This window comes from Balaenoptera ricei, chromosome 11, assembly GCF_028023285.1.
Source record: "Balaenoptera ricei isolate mBalRic1 chromosome 11, mBalRic1.hap2, whole genome shotgun sequence".
Lineage (NCBI taxonomy): Eukaryota > Metazoa > Chordata > Mammalia > Artiodactyla > Balaenopteridae > Balaenoptera > Balaenoptera ricei.
The window spans coordinates 44,749,057-44,761,787 of record NC_082649.1 but is presented as its reverse complement, the minus strand read 5'-3'; the positions used below and the strand labels follow the sequence as shown (position 1 = coordinate 44,761,787).

At 46.0% G+C, this 12,731-nt stretch overlaps 1 protein-coding gene across 14 annotated transcripts in view; it reads left to right on the top strand.

The window, feature by feature from the left end:
* Positions 1-12,731, top strand: part of DST (dystonin) — a 510,328-nt gene that overhangs the window by 51,636 nt on the left and 445,961 nt on the right. For all 14 annotated transcript variants that reach the window (XM_059939019.1, XM_059939025.1, XM_059939006.1 and 11 more), the window contains exon 3: positions 3,385-3,585. In XM_059939019.1, coding sequence (XP_059795002.1) covers positions 3,385-3,585 — 201 coding nt within the window. The remainder of the gene's footprint in view (positions 1-3,384; positions 3,586-12,731) is intronic.

Here is a 12,731-nt window from a genome sequence, read left to right as displayed (position 1 = left end):
ATATATCTATATATCTATATATAGATATATAGATATATATCTGAATCACTTTGCTGTACACCAGAAATTAACACAACATTGTAAGTCAACTATACTTCAATAAATAAATAAATAAATAAATTTAAAAACAGGGTGGCCTAAAAATGGCAGAAGTCCACTACCAAGAGACTGCCAAGTTCCCATCACCTACTGGTTGAAGGGCATCCGGGTAAGATCAAATGGCTAGAGGGAGAAATGGACTTTATACTGACTCCATCAAATCCCATTAACACCTGTGAGAGCTTATAGCACCACCTACTGTTTTAAAAGAAAATTTCCTTCTGTTAAAAGTCATGGCTTACTTTTTATAGTATTTAGGACAAGCAAGTGTAATAAACCCCAAACCAATAATTCTCTACAGTGGTTTAGGGAGATTAAAAAAATGCCTGCTCGGCAATGACTGTGTGCTGTTTGCAGTGTTTGTGATCATAGCTCTGAACTGCTGGCAGGTGAGTTGCTGCTGTAGCATCCAGGAAGTGAAACCGTAATAATAAGGCGGTAATGCATTGACTGCTTACTGTAATCTGTGTACTGTTCTAAGAGGCTGATGTGGACTATCTCATCTAAATACCATGTAACTACTAGAGGGGGAATACTGTATGCATTTGGCAGAGGAAGAATCTGAGGCTCAGAGAAGTAACTTGGCCAAGATCGTACACCTAGTAAGTGGGAGAGCTGGGGTTCTAGCCCAGACAGTTGGACTCTCAGGACAACAAGTGCCTGGGACTCTCTGGAGCAAGGAACTCTCTCCTTATGACCAGGGTGGTTGGTACCTCATGTGTCTATCAGCAGGGCACACCTGCAGTGTGATTCATTTTCCTTTTTACATCTGATTAATAACACACTTTTGTCTTTAAGAATATCTTTTATTCACACAAGCAATATACCTAATAATCATAGCCAACCCTTATATATTGCTGTGTGCCAGGCCCTTTTCTAAGTACTTTACATTTATTAATTCATTTATGCTTCTCAACATCCCTATGAATGAAGTACTGTTTTTAATCTCCATTTTACAGATGAGGACATAACTCTCTCAGTAACTCTTCAAGGTCACACAACTAGGAAGTGACAGAGGCTGTGTGTGAACCCAGATAGCTTGGCTGCTTGCTGTCTGTGTACTGCCCTGTAGTGCTTGTAAGAAGTTATTTTAAAATAGTCCACGTATATTTGGATATAAGATAAATCACAGAGGTGTGTATGATGGTGCTCTAATCTTAGAAAAATGTGAAGGTGGAATGAAAGTGACAGAAGTTGAGGAAAGACTGATTTAAACAGTTTCTAATTTTTATTGTAAGCAATGCTTGAATATCTTCTTGGGCCTACTTGCCAGAGTTTCTCCAGAGTAGATACAGGGGTGTGGATTTACTGGGTTATTGTTCTCCAGAATGACTGTACCAACATGTTTTACTTTTTTTTTTTTTTTGGTCACTTTAAGTGAGTTTTATGTAGTTTTCCTAAGAGTTTCTAGAATTTGTAGGCCCTCGAGAACTATTGGTAATAATAGAAGTTAAGTTAAGTAAAATTTGGTTGTTTATTACTCCTAAGAGCATAAGAGAAGGAGAGTCTGCATCATTATCTAAGAAATATGCTTAGCTCACCCCACTGGGACAGAAGCTAGTGTATCATCAGAACACTCAGTTCATTCCACCAGCGCACATGTTTCTGGAAATCAGTGCCACCTAGTGGTGACTCAACCCCTCAGTAGCTATCAGAGTATGGAGTATATGTGCGTGAGTGTGTGGGAGGAGGGGAGCGTAGGGGGAGGACATCCAGGAACCTGCATATTTAAAAAGCAGCCCGGCTTAGCCATCGGCCCAGTTTCCCCTTCTCCATCGTTTTCACAGCACCTGCTGCACAGCCCTGGGGTTATATGGGAGTCTGGGCATGTTCTGGGCCTGTTTGGGGTTGAGGAACACCTTCCCCCCAGGCCTGCACACAGAGGAGACGTGGAAACAAGCTCATGTGTTTGGGGTAAGAAGAAAGTGCCCAAACTGTGACCTCAGTTTTGCCAAATCCATTTGCATTTCCTCCCTTGTTGATCTCTGTTGACCTCCGCCCTCCTTTGACTTTGCGGGTCACCTGGAACTTCTGTCTTTTTCTCCTTCATCCTCAGCCTGGTGTCTAGGGCCCCATCATCAGACGGCAGGCTCTCCCCTCGTCCCTTTGTGAGCTCCCCTGCATGTGGGTGTGCACATCATCAAGCAGTGTTTCTTATTGCTACATAAACATTCCATGCATCCATTCATCCATCCATCCGTCACTTTACTTCTTCATTCTTGCCTTATGTTGTTCCCTTGCCTGGAACATAAATTCTATCCCTTCTCCACATTCCACTGGTCCGCTGAGCTCAGCTTCATCGACTGATTCCTCCTGTAGGGTCTGTCTGCACCTCGCGCCCTCCACTGCCCCTCACCCCGCATCGCCCATCCCAGTCTGCTCGTGTACTCTGCAGCAGACTTCTGCTCTGCAGCAAATCCTCAGCTACTCCAGGACAGAGGTTATTTTATGTAATTCTTTGGTATTTTCCAAAACCGTGTGCACGTTCCCAGATGCACAGCTGAACTTGTTTCCTTGCCCAGCGAGTTGTCCTTATACTCACCGTACTGTAAAAAAGAAGGAAAGTTAACATTTCATTGAGCACCTGGTGTCTGCCAGATACTATGATTAGAATTTTACGTCTAAGCATAGTATCTGCTTACATTTGCTTTTACGTCTGTTACGTTATTTAAAACCTAAAAACCCTGTGAGGAGAATGTTATCTAATTTCTGGAAAAATTAGATCATCAATGTTTAATAAATGTGTAGCTGTAATGAACAGGTCAGCATTTAGACCCAAGCCCATCTGACACCCCAAACCCATACCGTTTGCTGCACTGTCCTGCCGCCATTTGGTGTTAGACCCTCCCTTTAAGGAGTTTCATGATGATGCCTTGCATTCCTGCCTTCCTTCCTGCACAGTCCACTTCCAGGGAAGCAGAGCATCCCTTTCCCTGGGGTAATACTGGGTCCTTTCCCTGTACCATCCTCACGCCCACCTGGAGCCCCCCCTTCTTCACACTTAGTCTGACTTATATCCACATAAGTAAAGCAGTATGCCCGCCTACTTTTTTTTAAACTAGCATTTCTGGATTAAAACATCTCTTAAGGTAGAATAACTCTGGGCCCCGGAACACGAGATGCTTTGCAGGACACACAAGCCTTGCTACACTTTGAGCTCACTTTGGGTGGTCAAAGAGCTCACAGAGCTGGTGTCTTTGGACGTCTCTGTACAACTAGCCCCAGAGAACTGCCCAACTGACTCAGGACCAATCTGCATCTGTTCACTTGTGTTTCCTGCCCCAGGGATTCCGAGCCAGCCCTCGGCACCTTAGGAGACGGGCCGCAGCGGCTGCAGCTGCCCGGCTGGAAGAAGCCAAGCCTGCCGTAGAGGTTCACCACCAGAGCGAGCAGGAGATCTCAGTGAGGAAACGAAGAATCAAGAAAAGCAGCCGCGTCCAGCCAGAATTCTACCACTCCGTCCAAGGCGCTTCCACCAGGAGACCTGTAAGTAGGGAATTGTCTTTTCAAAGAATATTAAATATGTTGTCACATGGGGTGGTCCTTCTCTTAGTCTTCAAAAATGATCAGATTGACTTTAAGTAATTCGGTTATTCTCTTATTGTCCCAGCAAGTAGTCGGGAACTCACGCGAGTGCCAGCGAGGAATGTGGTTTCCCAGGAAGCGCTGGTCAGCGGTGGGCGGGGGGATTGAAAACTGGTGAATCCTGACCACATGAGAGTGGGGTCTAGAGCCCGGACGGGGCCATGGAGTTACCCAGCCGAGGCCTGCAGTGGTGAGAGCTGAGCTGGTGGAGGGGGGGTGACAACAAAGCAGCATCGGGATGGGGAGGTGTGGAGGGAGGGGCTGACCCCCTCGTCTGCAGCTGTCCTCCGGGTGATGCTGAGGGAGCTGGCCCCTCCGGGTGACTTTTATGTTGCTCCCAGGCGGCACTGCTGTCCTCTTCTAGCAAGTGCCCTGGGTCTCTGTCGGCCGAGCTGCCTTACCTGGACAGTTACCAGGGAAGTTACCTGAACAGTTACCTGGGAAGCTTGGTGCCCACCTGGTCTTCACCCCTGCTCATCTCCTGAGCACGCTGTTCCGTGTGCTCTGATCTTCTGTCTTGGTTGGGGCTCTTACACAGGGACGTGTTGCTGGGGCTGTGACAGTTAAGGATTTGGGGCTTAGACACTGACATTTTAAAAACTTTCAAGGAGTATTTCATGACTGCAGTAATCTTGCATTGCTTCAGCATTAAAAAAAGTTTCCCTATGAGTCCCTCCTGTGCTGTGGAGAGCCCATGATTGTCGTGACTCATGCCAGCTGAGGGGAGCCAGCAAGATTTGACGTGATAATATGTCTCTGTAAATTATATAAACAGACCTGCCCTTCTGTGGGGTAACTGTGTAGCAGACACATGTGGAGTTTGCTACCAGGCCAGCGACAATGGCAAGAAGCTGAATTCCTTTACAGGAAAGGTCCTGTTTAGCCAATGGTAAAATAAGCACATACTTAGAGATGAGAGCCTTCCTTTCATGATTGAATAAAACAAAGGCTAAGTAGAATTTGGTATCTACGTGGAGCAACAGGAAATTGTAGGAAAATTTATTCATTCAACAAACGTAAGCTTTTTCATACAGGAAATAAGAGATGCACAGGTATGTATTAATAACTAACGGTTATTGAGGGCTTACTTGTGTAACTGGAATTATTCATCTTCTGAATGATGAAACTGAGGCCCAGAGAGGTGAATAACTTGCCAAAGGTGACCCAGTTGTTTGGGGGCAGAGTCTAGGGTTTGGGTCTAGGCGGCGGCCTCCAGGGCCCCCGCACTTCCTCTGCAACTTTCTGCCTTCCTGCTGCCCAGCACCTCACAGCTGAGTCCATGGACAGACACGCACACGAGTAAACGGAGTGCAGGCCTGTGTTAGGGAAGTGCTGCCGTGGACTGTGCACCCGGCACTAGGGAACGTGGCGCAAGGCCAGAAATACTTGCAGAGAAGCAGACGCCTGAGGCGCGTCCTGGAAGAGGAGGGGTTGATCCGGTGGGAAATGGAGGGAGGCGTCTCTGACGAGGAGAACGTGTACAAGAGCACAGAGGCGTGACGGCGTGGCAGGCTCGGGGGTCAGCCCGAGGTGGTGCTGGTAGATGAGACCAGGGTCATTAAGGGATATATTATGCTGAATCGTTGGGTTTATCTTCTGACAGGGCTCTGTTGAAGGTAGGGAATAGGCACATTGGTTCTCCTCCTCAGAATCTAGCTAATTCTTTCTTCTAATCTCCCCATGTGGCTGGAGAAGTACGTGATCATCATCAACGTTTAGGAACCCTCCACCCCCCCTTGTTCCCTCCTGAGCACTGTACCTAACTGCCTTGGTCACAAGACATAGTCCCCATGCCTGGTGACTCTGCCCTGGAACACCTGTCCTCGCTCTCTGTTTGCCTGGAGAATTCCAGTTCACCTCTGAACACTGACTCGTGATCAGGTGGCTTGATCAGGAAAGTCTTTTCTGATCCTTCCCATCAGAGTGAGGTGCGTTCTGCTTTGGTCCTCGGCCCTTTGTACAGATCTCCAGCAGCGCAGTTACTCAAGTGAAAAAGGCAGGCTCAGTAGTGAGATGGACACGGGTTCGACTCCTGCTCTATGTATCCGGCAGGAAACAGCTGGCACCATAAGAGTTTAATGGAAGGAATGTTTCCAGAAGCATGGGCAGGGCTGAGATGCTCCAGCAGCCTTCAGGTGGAACCTACCTACCTACCTACCTACCTACCTACCTACCTTCCACCCCTCGCCTGCAGGGGTGGCAGACGGCAGGGGCCTTGCTGGGTCCTGGTCAGAGGGCTGGAGCCAAGGAAGCAGCCTTCCCCAGGAGCTGTGGCCGAGGCGTGCAGCCCGGCCAGAACCCAGTGAGTCAGGAAGGGGGCAGGGGGAGCAGATGTGTTGCCTTCTCAGCTCCTGCTTTTCCATCAACCCGACCCAACAGGACACCAGAGGGCTGGGGAGTGTGGGTGATGCGAGTTCCAGGGATCAGCACCCCGAGGACAGGGCAGAGTCACCAGGGATGGGCAGAGTCTGAGGGGACAGACAGGGACCCTGGCAAGTAAAAAACATACGTGGTCATCTTTGCCGAGCTGTTCAACTCCTCGAGACTCAGCTTTCTTACTGTGAAGTGATAATAACAACGGCGACCTCACTGAGGGGTGAGGATGAACTGACGGGTGGAATTAGGTGGCCTGCTTGGCATAAACACTCAGTACATGGTAATTCCTTCCTCTCCTTCCCCCCCAGACCTTGACTTCCTTGGGGGCCATATCGTCTGGCCTAGCATATTTCCTGGCATATGACATCTGATGCATTTTATTGAACAAATGAACGAATGATATTTATACATGACGTGTAGGTTAGGCACTATAGGAATTCAGACAATGGAGAGATATTTTTCTTTTACCCCCCAAATAAGGTGGTTGGGGGTAACTACTTCACGGAAGAGACGGGATTGAGTTGGGCTTAATTATGGGTAGGAATTGGAGAGCCAGCAGACGTCAGCTCTGGGAAATAGAGTAAGCAGAAGTGCTGAGAACTGTTTGGCTGGATGTGGGGGATTATGAGAAACGTACAAGATAAAGCCTGAAAAAGAGATGGGGCCAGAATACCACTGTGTTTAAACTTCATTTTCTGTGCTTCATGGAGACACTGGAAGAGATGAGTAGCATCATCACAGCAGGATTTTAGGAATTAAACCTGAGCAGGGTGGGTCAGAGGGGAGCAGGACAGGGCCGGGTCAGTAGCTACTACGGAGGTCTGGGTGTCCGGTGATTAGGACCTGGACTGGGACATTGCCTGTAGCTCTCTGCCGGCATCTGGTGGTCACTGCTGAGGAAGGCCTTTGCCCTCCGGAAGGCCTTTGCCCTCTCTCCTTCGGAAGGATCATTTGGAAGGGAGCAGGATTAGAGGACAGGAAATAGCAGTGGAGGCTGCCTTGTTGCTAGGGGCAATAAAAACATTCCAGGAGCTTCTTTGGGGCGGGTAAAGCTCACTTCCTCCATCTGTGTGCGTCTCCTAGGGGTCGTTGTTTTGTAGACTGGAAATCGTCAGAGTTGGTAGCAGGAGGCTGTTGGCTTCGTATGTCATGTGATTCCTGCTCAGCCTCTGCTGACATTTCCCTGTTTTCATGCTGTAGGTGGACTTGAGCGCCAGCCTTGGGTCCTCTTCTGGGTTTGGTTAGGTGCAGCCAGTAGGGCCAGCACATGAGCCCGGAGCCTGTGCCTTTTCCAGCTTACACAGTGGGAGGGAGGCGGGGGGGACGAGTCAGTGTCAACTCTGATGGTGGCCTGGAGCTGAAATAAAAATAAATCGGCTGTGGTGACTCAGGATTATTTGAATGACTTTATGTGAAGCACTCCAGGCGTTTCTAGCGGCAGTCTGAGTAAGAAACAGGCCCACGAGTCAAAAGACTGACACAGGATGTAGCAGTGAAGGAGATGACTTAGAAGCTGTGACAGTGCACTTTCAGCCAGGAAGCGGGCCCCAAGCCGCATGGAATGCATTATACTTTAGCATCTCTGGCTGCTCCAACCTATTTACTTTTTCTGAATTCATCGTTTATATTCCAACGTGGCTACAAGAATTAGTAACGGAGATCACTAATATAAACATAATTAGTAATATATGTGTTTTTTTTCCCCCTCTTTTGAAAAATGAGATGTTTCTAAGAGTGAGTAAGCCAAACATTTATCCTGATTTTCTCTCTTAGGTCTTGGGACTTATCCTATATATTGAGACATGTCACTGGAACATTTAGGAATTTTTACCACCTTGGAGCGGAAGAGATAATTAGATCCACATCTCCCTTGGTTCTTTAGTATTTTGACATTGCAATTGTGTCTGAATCCTAGAGCTTGAAACATCACCATCACCACCATCACCGGAGCGCTCACGTCACTGCACGCTCGCTACCTCGGCAGCCCACAGGCAGCAGGTGTCGCTGTGCTTCCCCGTTTTCTCCCCTTTCATCTTCCCAGCAGTTCTCTGGGGCAGGTGCTCACTCTTCGGAGGAGGAAACCTGTCAAGGTCACACAGCTGGTGGATGATGGAACGAAGATATAAACCCAAGTGTTCCGACCGGAGCAGTTGGAATAGATTCAAATGACCATGTGTTTAGGGCTAGAGGTTTATCCTAATGAACCCTCCTAAAGTACTTTCATCAGTTTGAGTCTCAGGTTTCCTAGCTGCATAGAAGTTTTTTAACTTTTGCATCAATCAAAACCTATTTTTAAATGGTACTGGAAAGCATAGGTAAGCCCCAAACCTCACTCTTGCCATGCTTTTCATTCAGCCTCTCCTCCAGGGGCAGAGGACCTGGGAGGCAGCAAGAGTCTTTCTACCTAGTGCCCTCACTTGATCCTGTTAATGTAGAACAAAAAGGGGAAATCAAAACTTTAGAGCACCTGAAAATAACCAGGCACCCTGACTCTGTCCCTGTTACGTTTCACTGATTCAAGTTTTGTGCACATTTCAACCCCATCGCCTGCATTTCCTGGACTTAAGAGTCTCTGACACTAGCGCATAGAGGTGAAGGACTATCTGATTAAAAACTGCCAGCGCCCCCAGGTACCGGCCAAGCGGTAGCCCTCTCCCCATGCTGGCAAAACCGAGGCCCACGAGCTTCAGTCCTTCACTCGGGGGCTTCTGCCCCAAGTAACTGGATTATCAAGCCTGATAAATTTTTAAAAAAATTTTATTGAAGTGTAGTTGATTTAATGTTGTTTTAATTTCTGCTGTACAGCAAAGTGATTCAGTTACACACATATATATATATTCTTTTTCATATTCTTTTCCACTCTGGTTTATCACAGGATATTGCATATAGTTCCCTGGGCTATACAGTAGGACCTTGTTGTTTATCCATCCTTATATAATAGTTTGCATTTGCTAATCCCAAACTCCCAATCCTTCCCTCTCCCACCACCCTCCCCCTTGGCAACCACAAGTCTGTTCTCTATGTCTGTGAGTCTGTTTCTGTTTTGTAGATAGGTTCATTTGTGTCATATTTTAGATTCCACATAGAAGTGATATCATATATTTGTCTTTCTCTGACTTATGTCACTTATGATAATCTCTAGGTCCATCCATGTTGCTGCAAATGGCATTATTTCATTCTTTTTTATGGCTAATATTCCATTGCATCTATGTACCACATCTTCTTTATCTATTTATCTGTCAGTGGACACTTAGGTTGTTTCCATGTCTTGAGCCTGGTACTTCTGACTCAGGTTGGAGGACAGGCAGGCTTAACGCAGATGATTGGTGGTCCTGCTTTCTGAAAGGTGAACACTGGGGAAGAAGCTGGTGTGGCCTGAGGGGTGGAAATCAAATTTCCAGTTTGGATATGTTAAGTCTGAAATATCTACTAGATTTCCTAGGGTCCGGATTTCATGGGGTTGTTAGTACACGGATATTATCAAATCCAGGAGACTGATCAGGATAACCCAGGAAGTGAATAGTGATAGAGAAGGGCGTTGGGGGCTCAGTTGGGGTCCTCCAGAGCCAAGAGGTTAGGAAGAGGACGGAGGTTCCCTTTAACTTCTGACGCCTTCCTTCAGAAAGACGGACGCAGAGAGCAGATTGGTGGTCACCAGAGGTAGGGGATGGGGGTAGGGGAAAACACAATTTAAAAAAGTACACTCAGCTGAATACATCTGTTGTTTTCAGTGACACAGAAAAACAAACCCTTGAATACATCAAAAAAAAAAAAGAATGAAAGAAAAAAGGAAAAAAAATTACAGGTGCCTTAGGCAGAGGTGGGTCCAGGGCTCTTGACTTTCACTGAAGGGTGTTCGTCTTCGGCCAGGAAAAGGCAGCATCTCAGGTAGAAACTTTAAAGAGCAGCAGGAAAGGATTTCCCATGCAAATGGATTACTCCTTCCCAGACTTGCCCTTTCTCCTACTAGACCACTTCCTTGACCTCACCTTCCTTTTCCTTCTGTTGTTGGATTTTGTTTTCGAGTCTTGGGGAAATTTTCTGTTTTTCTCTTTGCAGCTTAGGTCATTGTAAGGCTGCAAGATACTTTGGAACATTGCATAGTTTTTTTTTTTTTTAAATATTTATTTATTTATTTATTTGGCTATGCCAGATCTTAGTTGCGGCACGCGGGATCATTAGTTGCGGCATGTGGGATCTAGTTCCCCGACCAGGGATCAAACCCAGGCCCCCTGCGTTGGGAGTGCGGAGTCTTACCCACTGGACCACCATGGAAGTCCCTTTTGCATAGTTTTTCTTTGTTTTAAATTAATATTAACAGGTTTCAGGTCATCTTTGTAGTCGGGAGCCTGCTGCTGTGTAGAAAAGACTAGCCAGACATCCTTGATCTTGTTGAGAATGTAGGATGTTTCTCTGTCCCTTTCCTGCTTAGGTTGTTAAGTGGTCTTCCCTTTCCCTTTCCTTTTCCAGTGTGTAACCCCATGCGGCTTTATTTGCATAACCTCGGGACACTTCCCTTTCTGGCGAAGGCTTGCTTACAGCTCACACCTTCCTTTGGGTTAATTAATTGGCGAATACAAAGCTCCTAAAGGAAATGTTTGTTTCCTTTTCGCTTTGGAGTTCTAGAGAATGAACTGAATGAATAAAGTCAAATTTCTTTTGCTAACTGCTTCAGAAGGATTTTGTGGAATAATGTCCATTCAGCTTACTGAGTCTTTGCTCATTGCTACACCTCCCTTACAGGACCTTACCAAAGGTTTCATTTATTATAAAATTGCTATCAGTAGGTATAAGAATAATTGGTGCACAGGAGCATGCAGGGTACGTGGTCTATATTAAATGAATGGTGCTAATGTAGATAGTGTTTAGTTTCTCAAACAACTCATGAAACCAAAATGAACTTGGTGAAGGGGTTCATGTACTCTGCTTGGAGAAAAATAAACACATTCTTCTAACTGATGATTCTTTTTGAAGCCAGCATTTGACTGCAGCAAGGCCTGTTGCCATTCTTTTTGTCTTTCTTGTACTCAGCATCACCTGTTGTCTTGAAAACCTTAAATTCTTTAAGCTCCAAGCAAACAAAACTTACAGAAAAAAAATTTTATCAATTAATTAATTGATTTTTTGTCTTTTTATTTTTGGCTGCGTTGGGTCTTCATTGCTGCGCATGGGCTCCCTCTAGCTGCGGCGAGTGGGGGCCGCCCCTTGCCGCGGCCTGCAGGCCCCTCACTGCGGTGACCTCTCCTGCTGCGGAGCATGGGCTCCAGGCACGCTTTAGTCTTTTTTTTTTTTCCCTGAAAATTTTTAGATAGCCACTTGTCTCTTCAAAGTTTCCATGGAGGGGTTGGATAAAAGAGCTGAAAAGATAACTCCTTTAGAGATGGTCTAGTTTATTACTTTACTTCTAACCAGAACAGTCTTTATTTCTAACCTAACCAGAATGTTAAATTGTTCCGAGAAGATGGGTATAAATTTCTTTATTTTAAAGGACACAGTTAGCGCTTCCCTTGAAATTCTGTTTGATGTTTAACAGCCGTGTTTGCCTGGGGTGACTCCTTGACCTTTGCCTAAATCCTGTGGGTTACAACTTAAAACCATTTCCTATTGTACCATCTGTGAAGAGGTACTGTGGAAGATCTAGAGCTTGTCTCACTCCCTTTCGTCCTGTGCTTTCAATGATGAGGTCTCCCCTTGTTTGATGGCTTGTATTCAGAGCCAGTTCATTGTACTTGAGAATCAAAGAGCTGCTTCTTTTCTGGGCTCATGGTTCCATCTCTCTGGACCTTTTCTCCTAGACCTAATTCTCAGTTTTCCCAAATATCACTGTTGTGCTCCTCTCAGCCCCCTCCTGGTGAGTGGCAAGAATCCATCTGATTTCTCTCAATAGTGCCTCTTTTTTTTTTTTTTTTTCCCAATTGTGAGGTGATGAGTGTGGTTCAAAAAAATCAAACTGTGGAAACTGAACAATTGAACATATCCAAACAGAATTTAGTTTGTGCCTTGGGAGAAAAGTGGTCAGTTCTGGAAATGACAGTGATGTTTCAGGAAAACTACGGCTTTGCAGTAACACTTGTGAATGAAAAATGCTGCCTGCCATATTAGTAAGCAAAAGATGTTGCAGCCATCAAGCCATCACCTTACAGCCACCCCACGGTGAGACCTGGGGGAACTCAGGATGGAAACAAAGAATGCCTGCCATCTAGCAGTCAGGCACTGCAGTCTCCCCTCATTGTGCACCCCTCAAAGGGACTCAGGATGAGAAAGCACAGGATACTGGCCCCAGATAGCTGAGGTACATGTCAAAGGAAGATTTCAATGAGCCCAGACATAGGCTCTTCCCATACATAGAAAAGTGCTAAATTCCTTAACTTGAGATGTCTGGTTTTCTTTATTAACAATAATCTTTTGATGTTCTGACTACCTGGTCTTTGTTATAAAAACTCCTGTATATCCTGGCTCCCCCTCCTTGCCTCTTTGGAGCCGTCCCTCAGAGCTAGCTGAGAGGCTGTGTCGCTGGATTAAGTCCTCAGTTTTGTCTGCTGAATATAACATAACTCTCAACTTTTAGGTTGTGCATTTTTTTCACACTTCATATTTTGAAAAGTGTGTTCATATTCATGATCTCATTTAATCTGCACAAGCAATTTGTACCTTGAGTGGGGCTTATATTG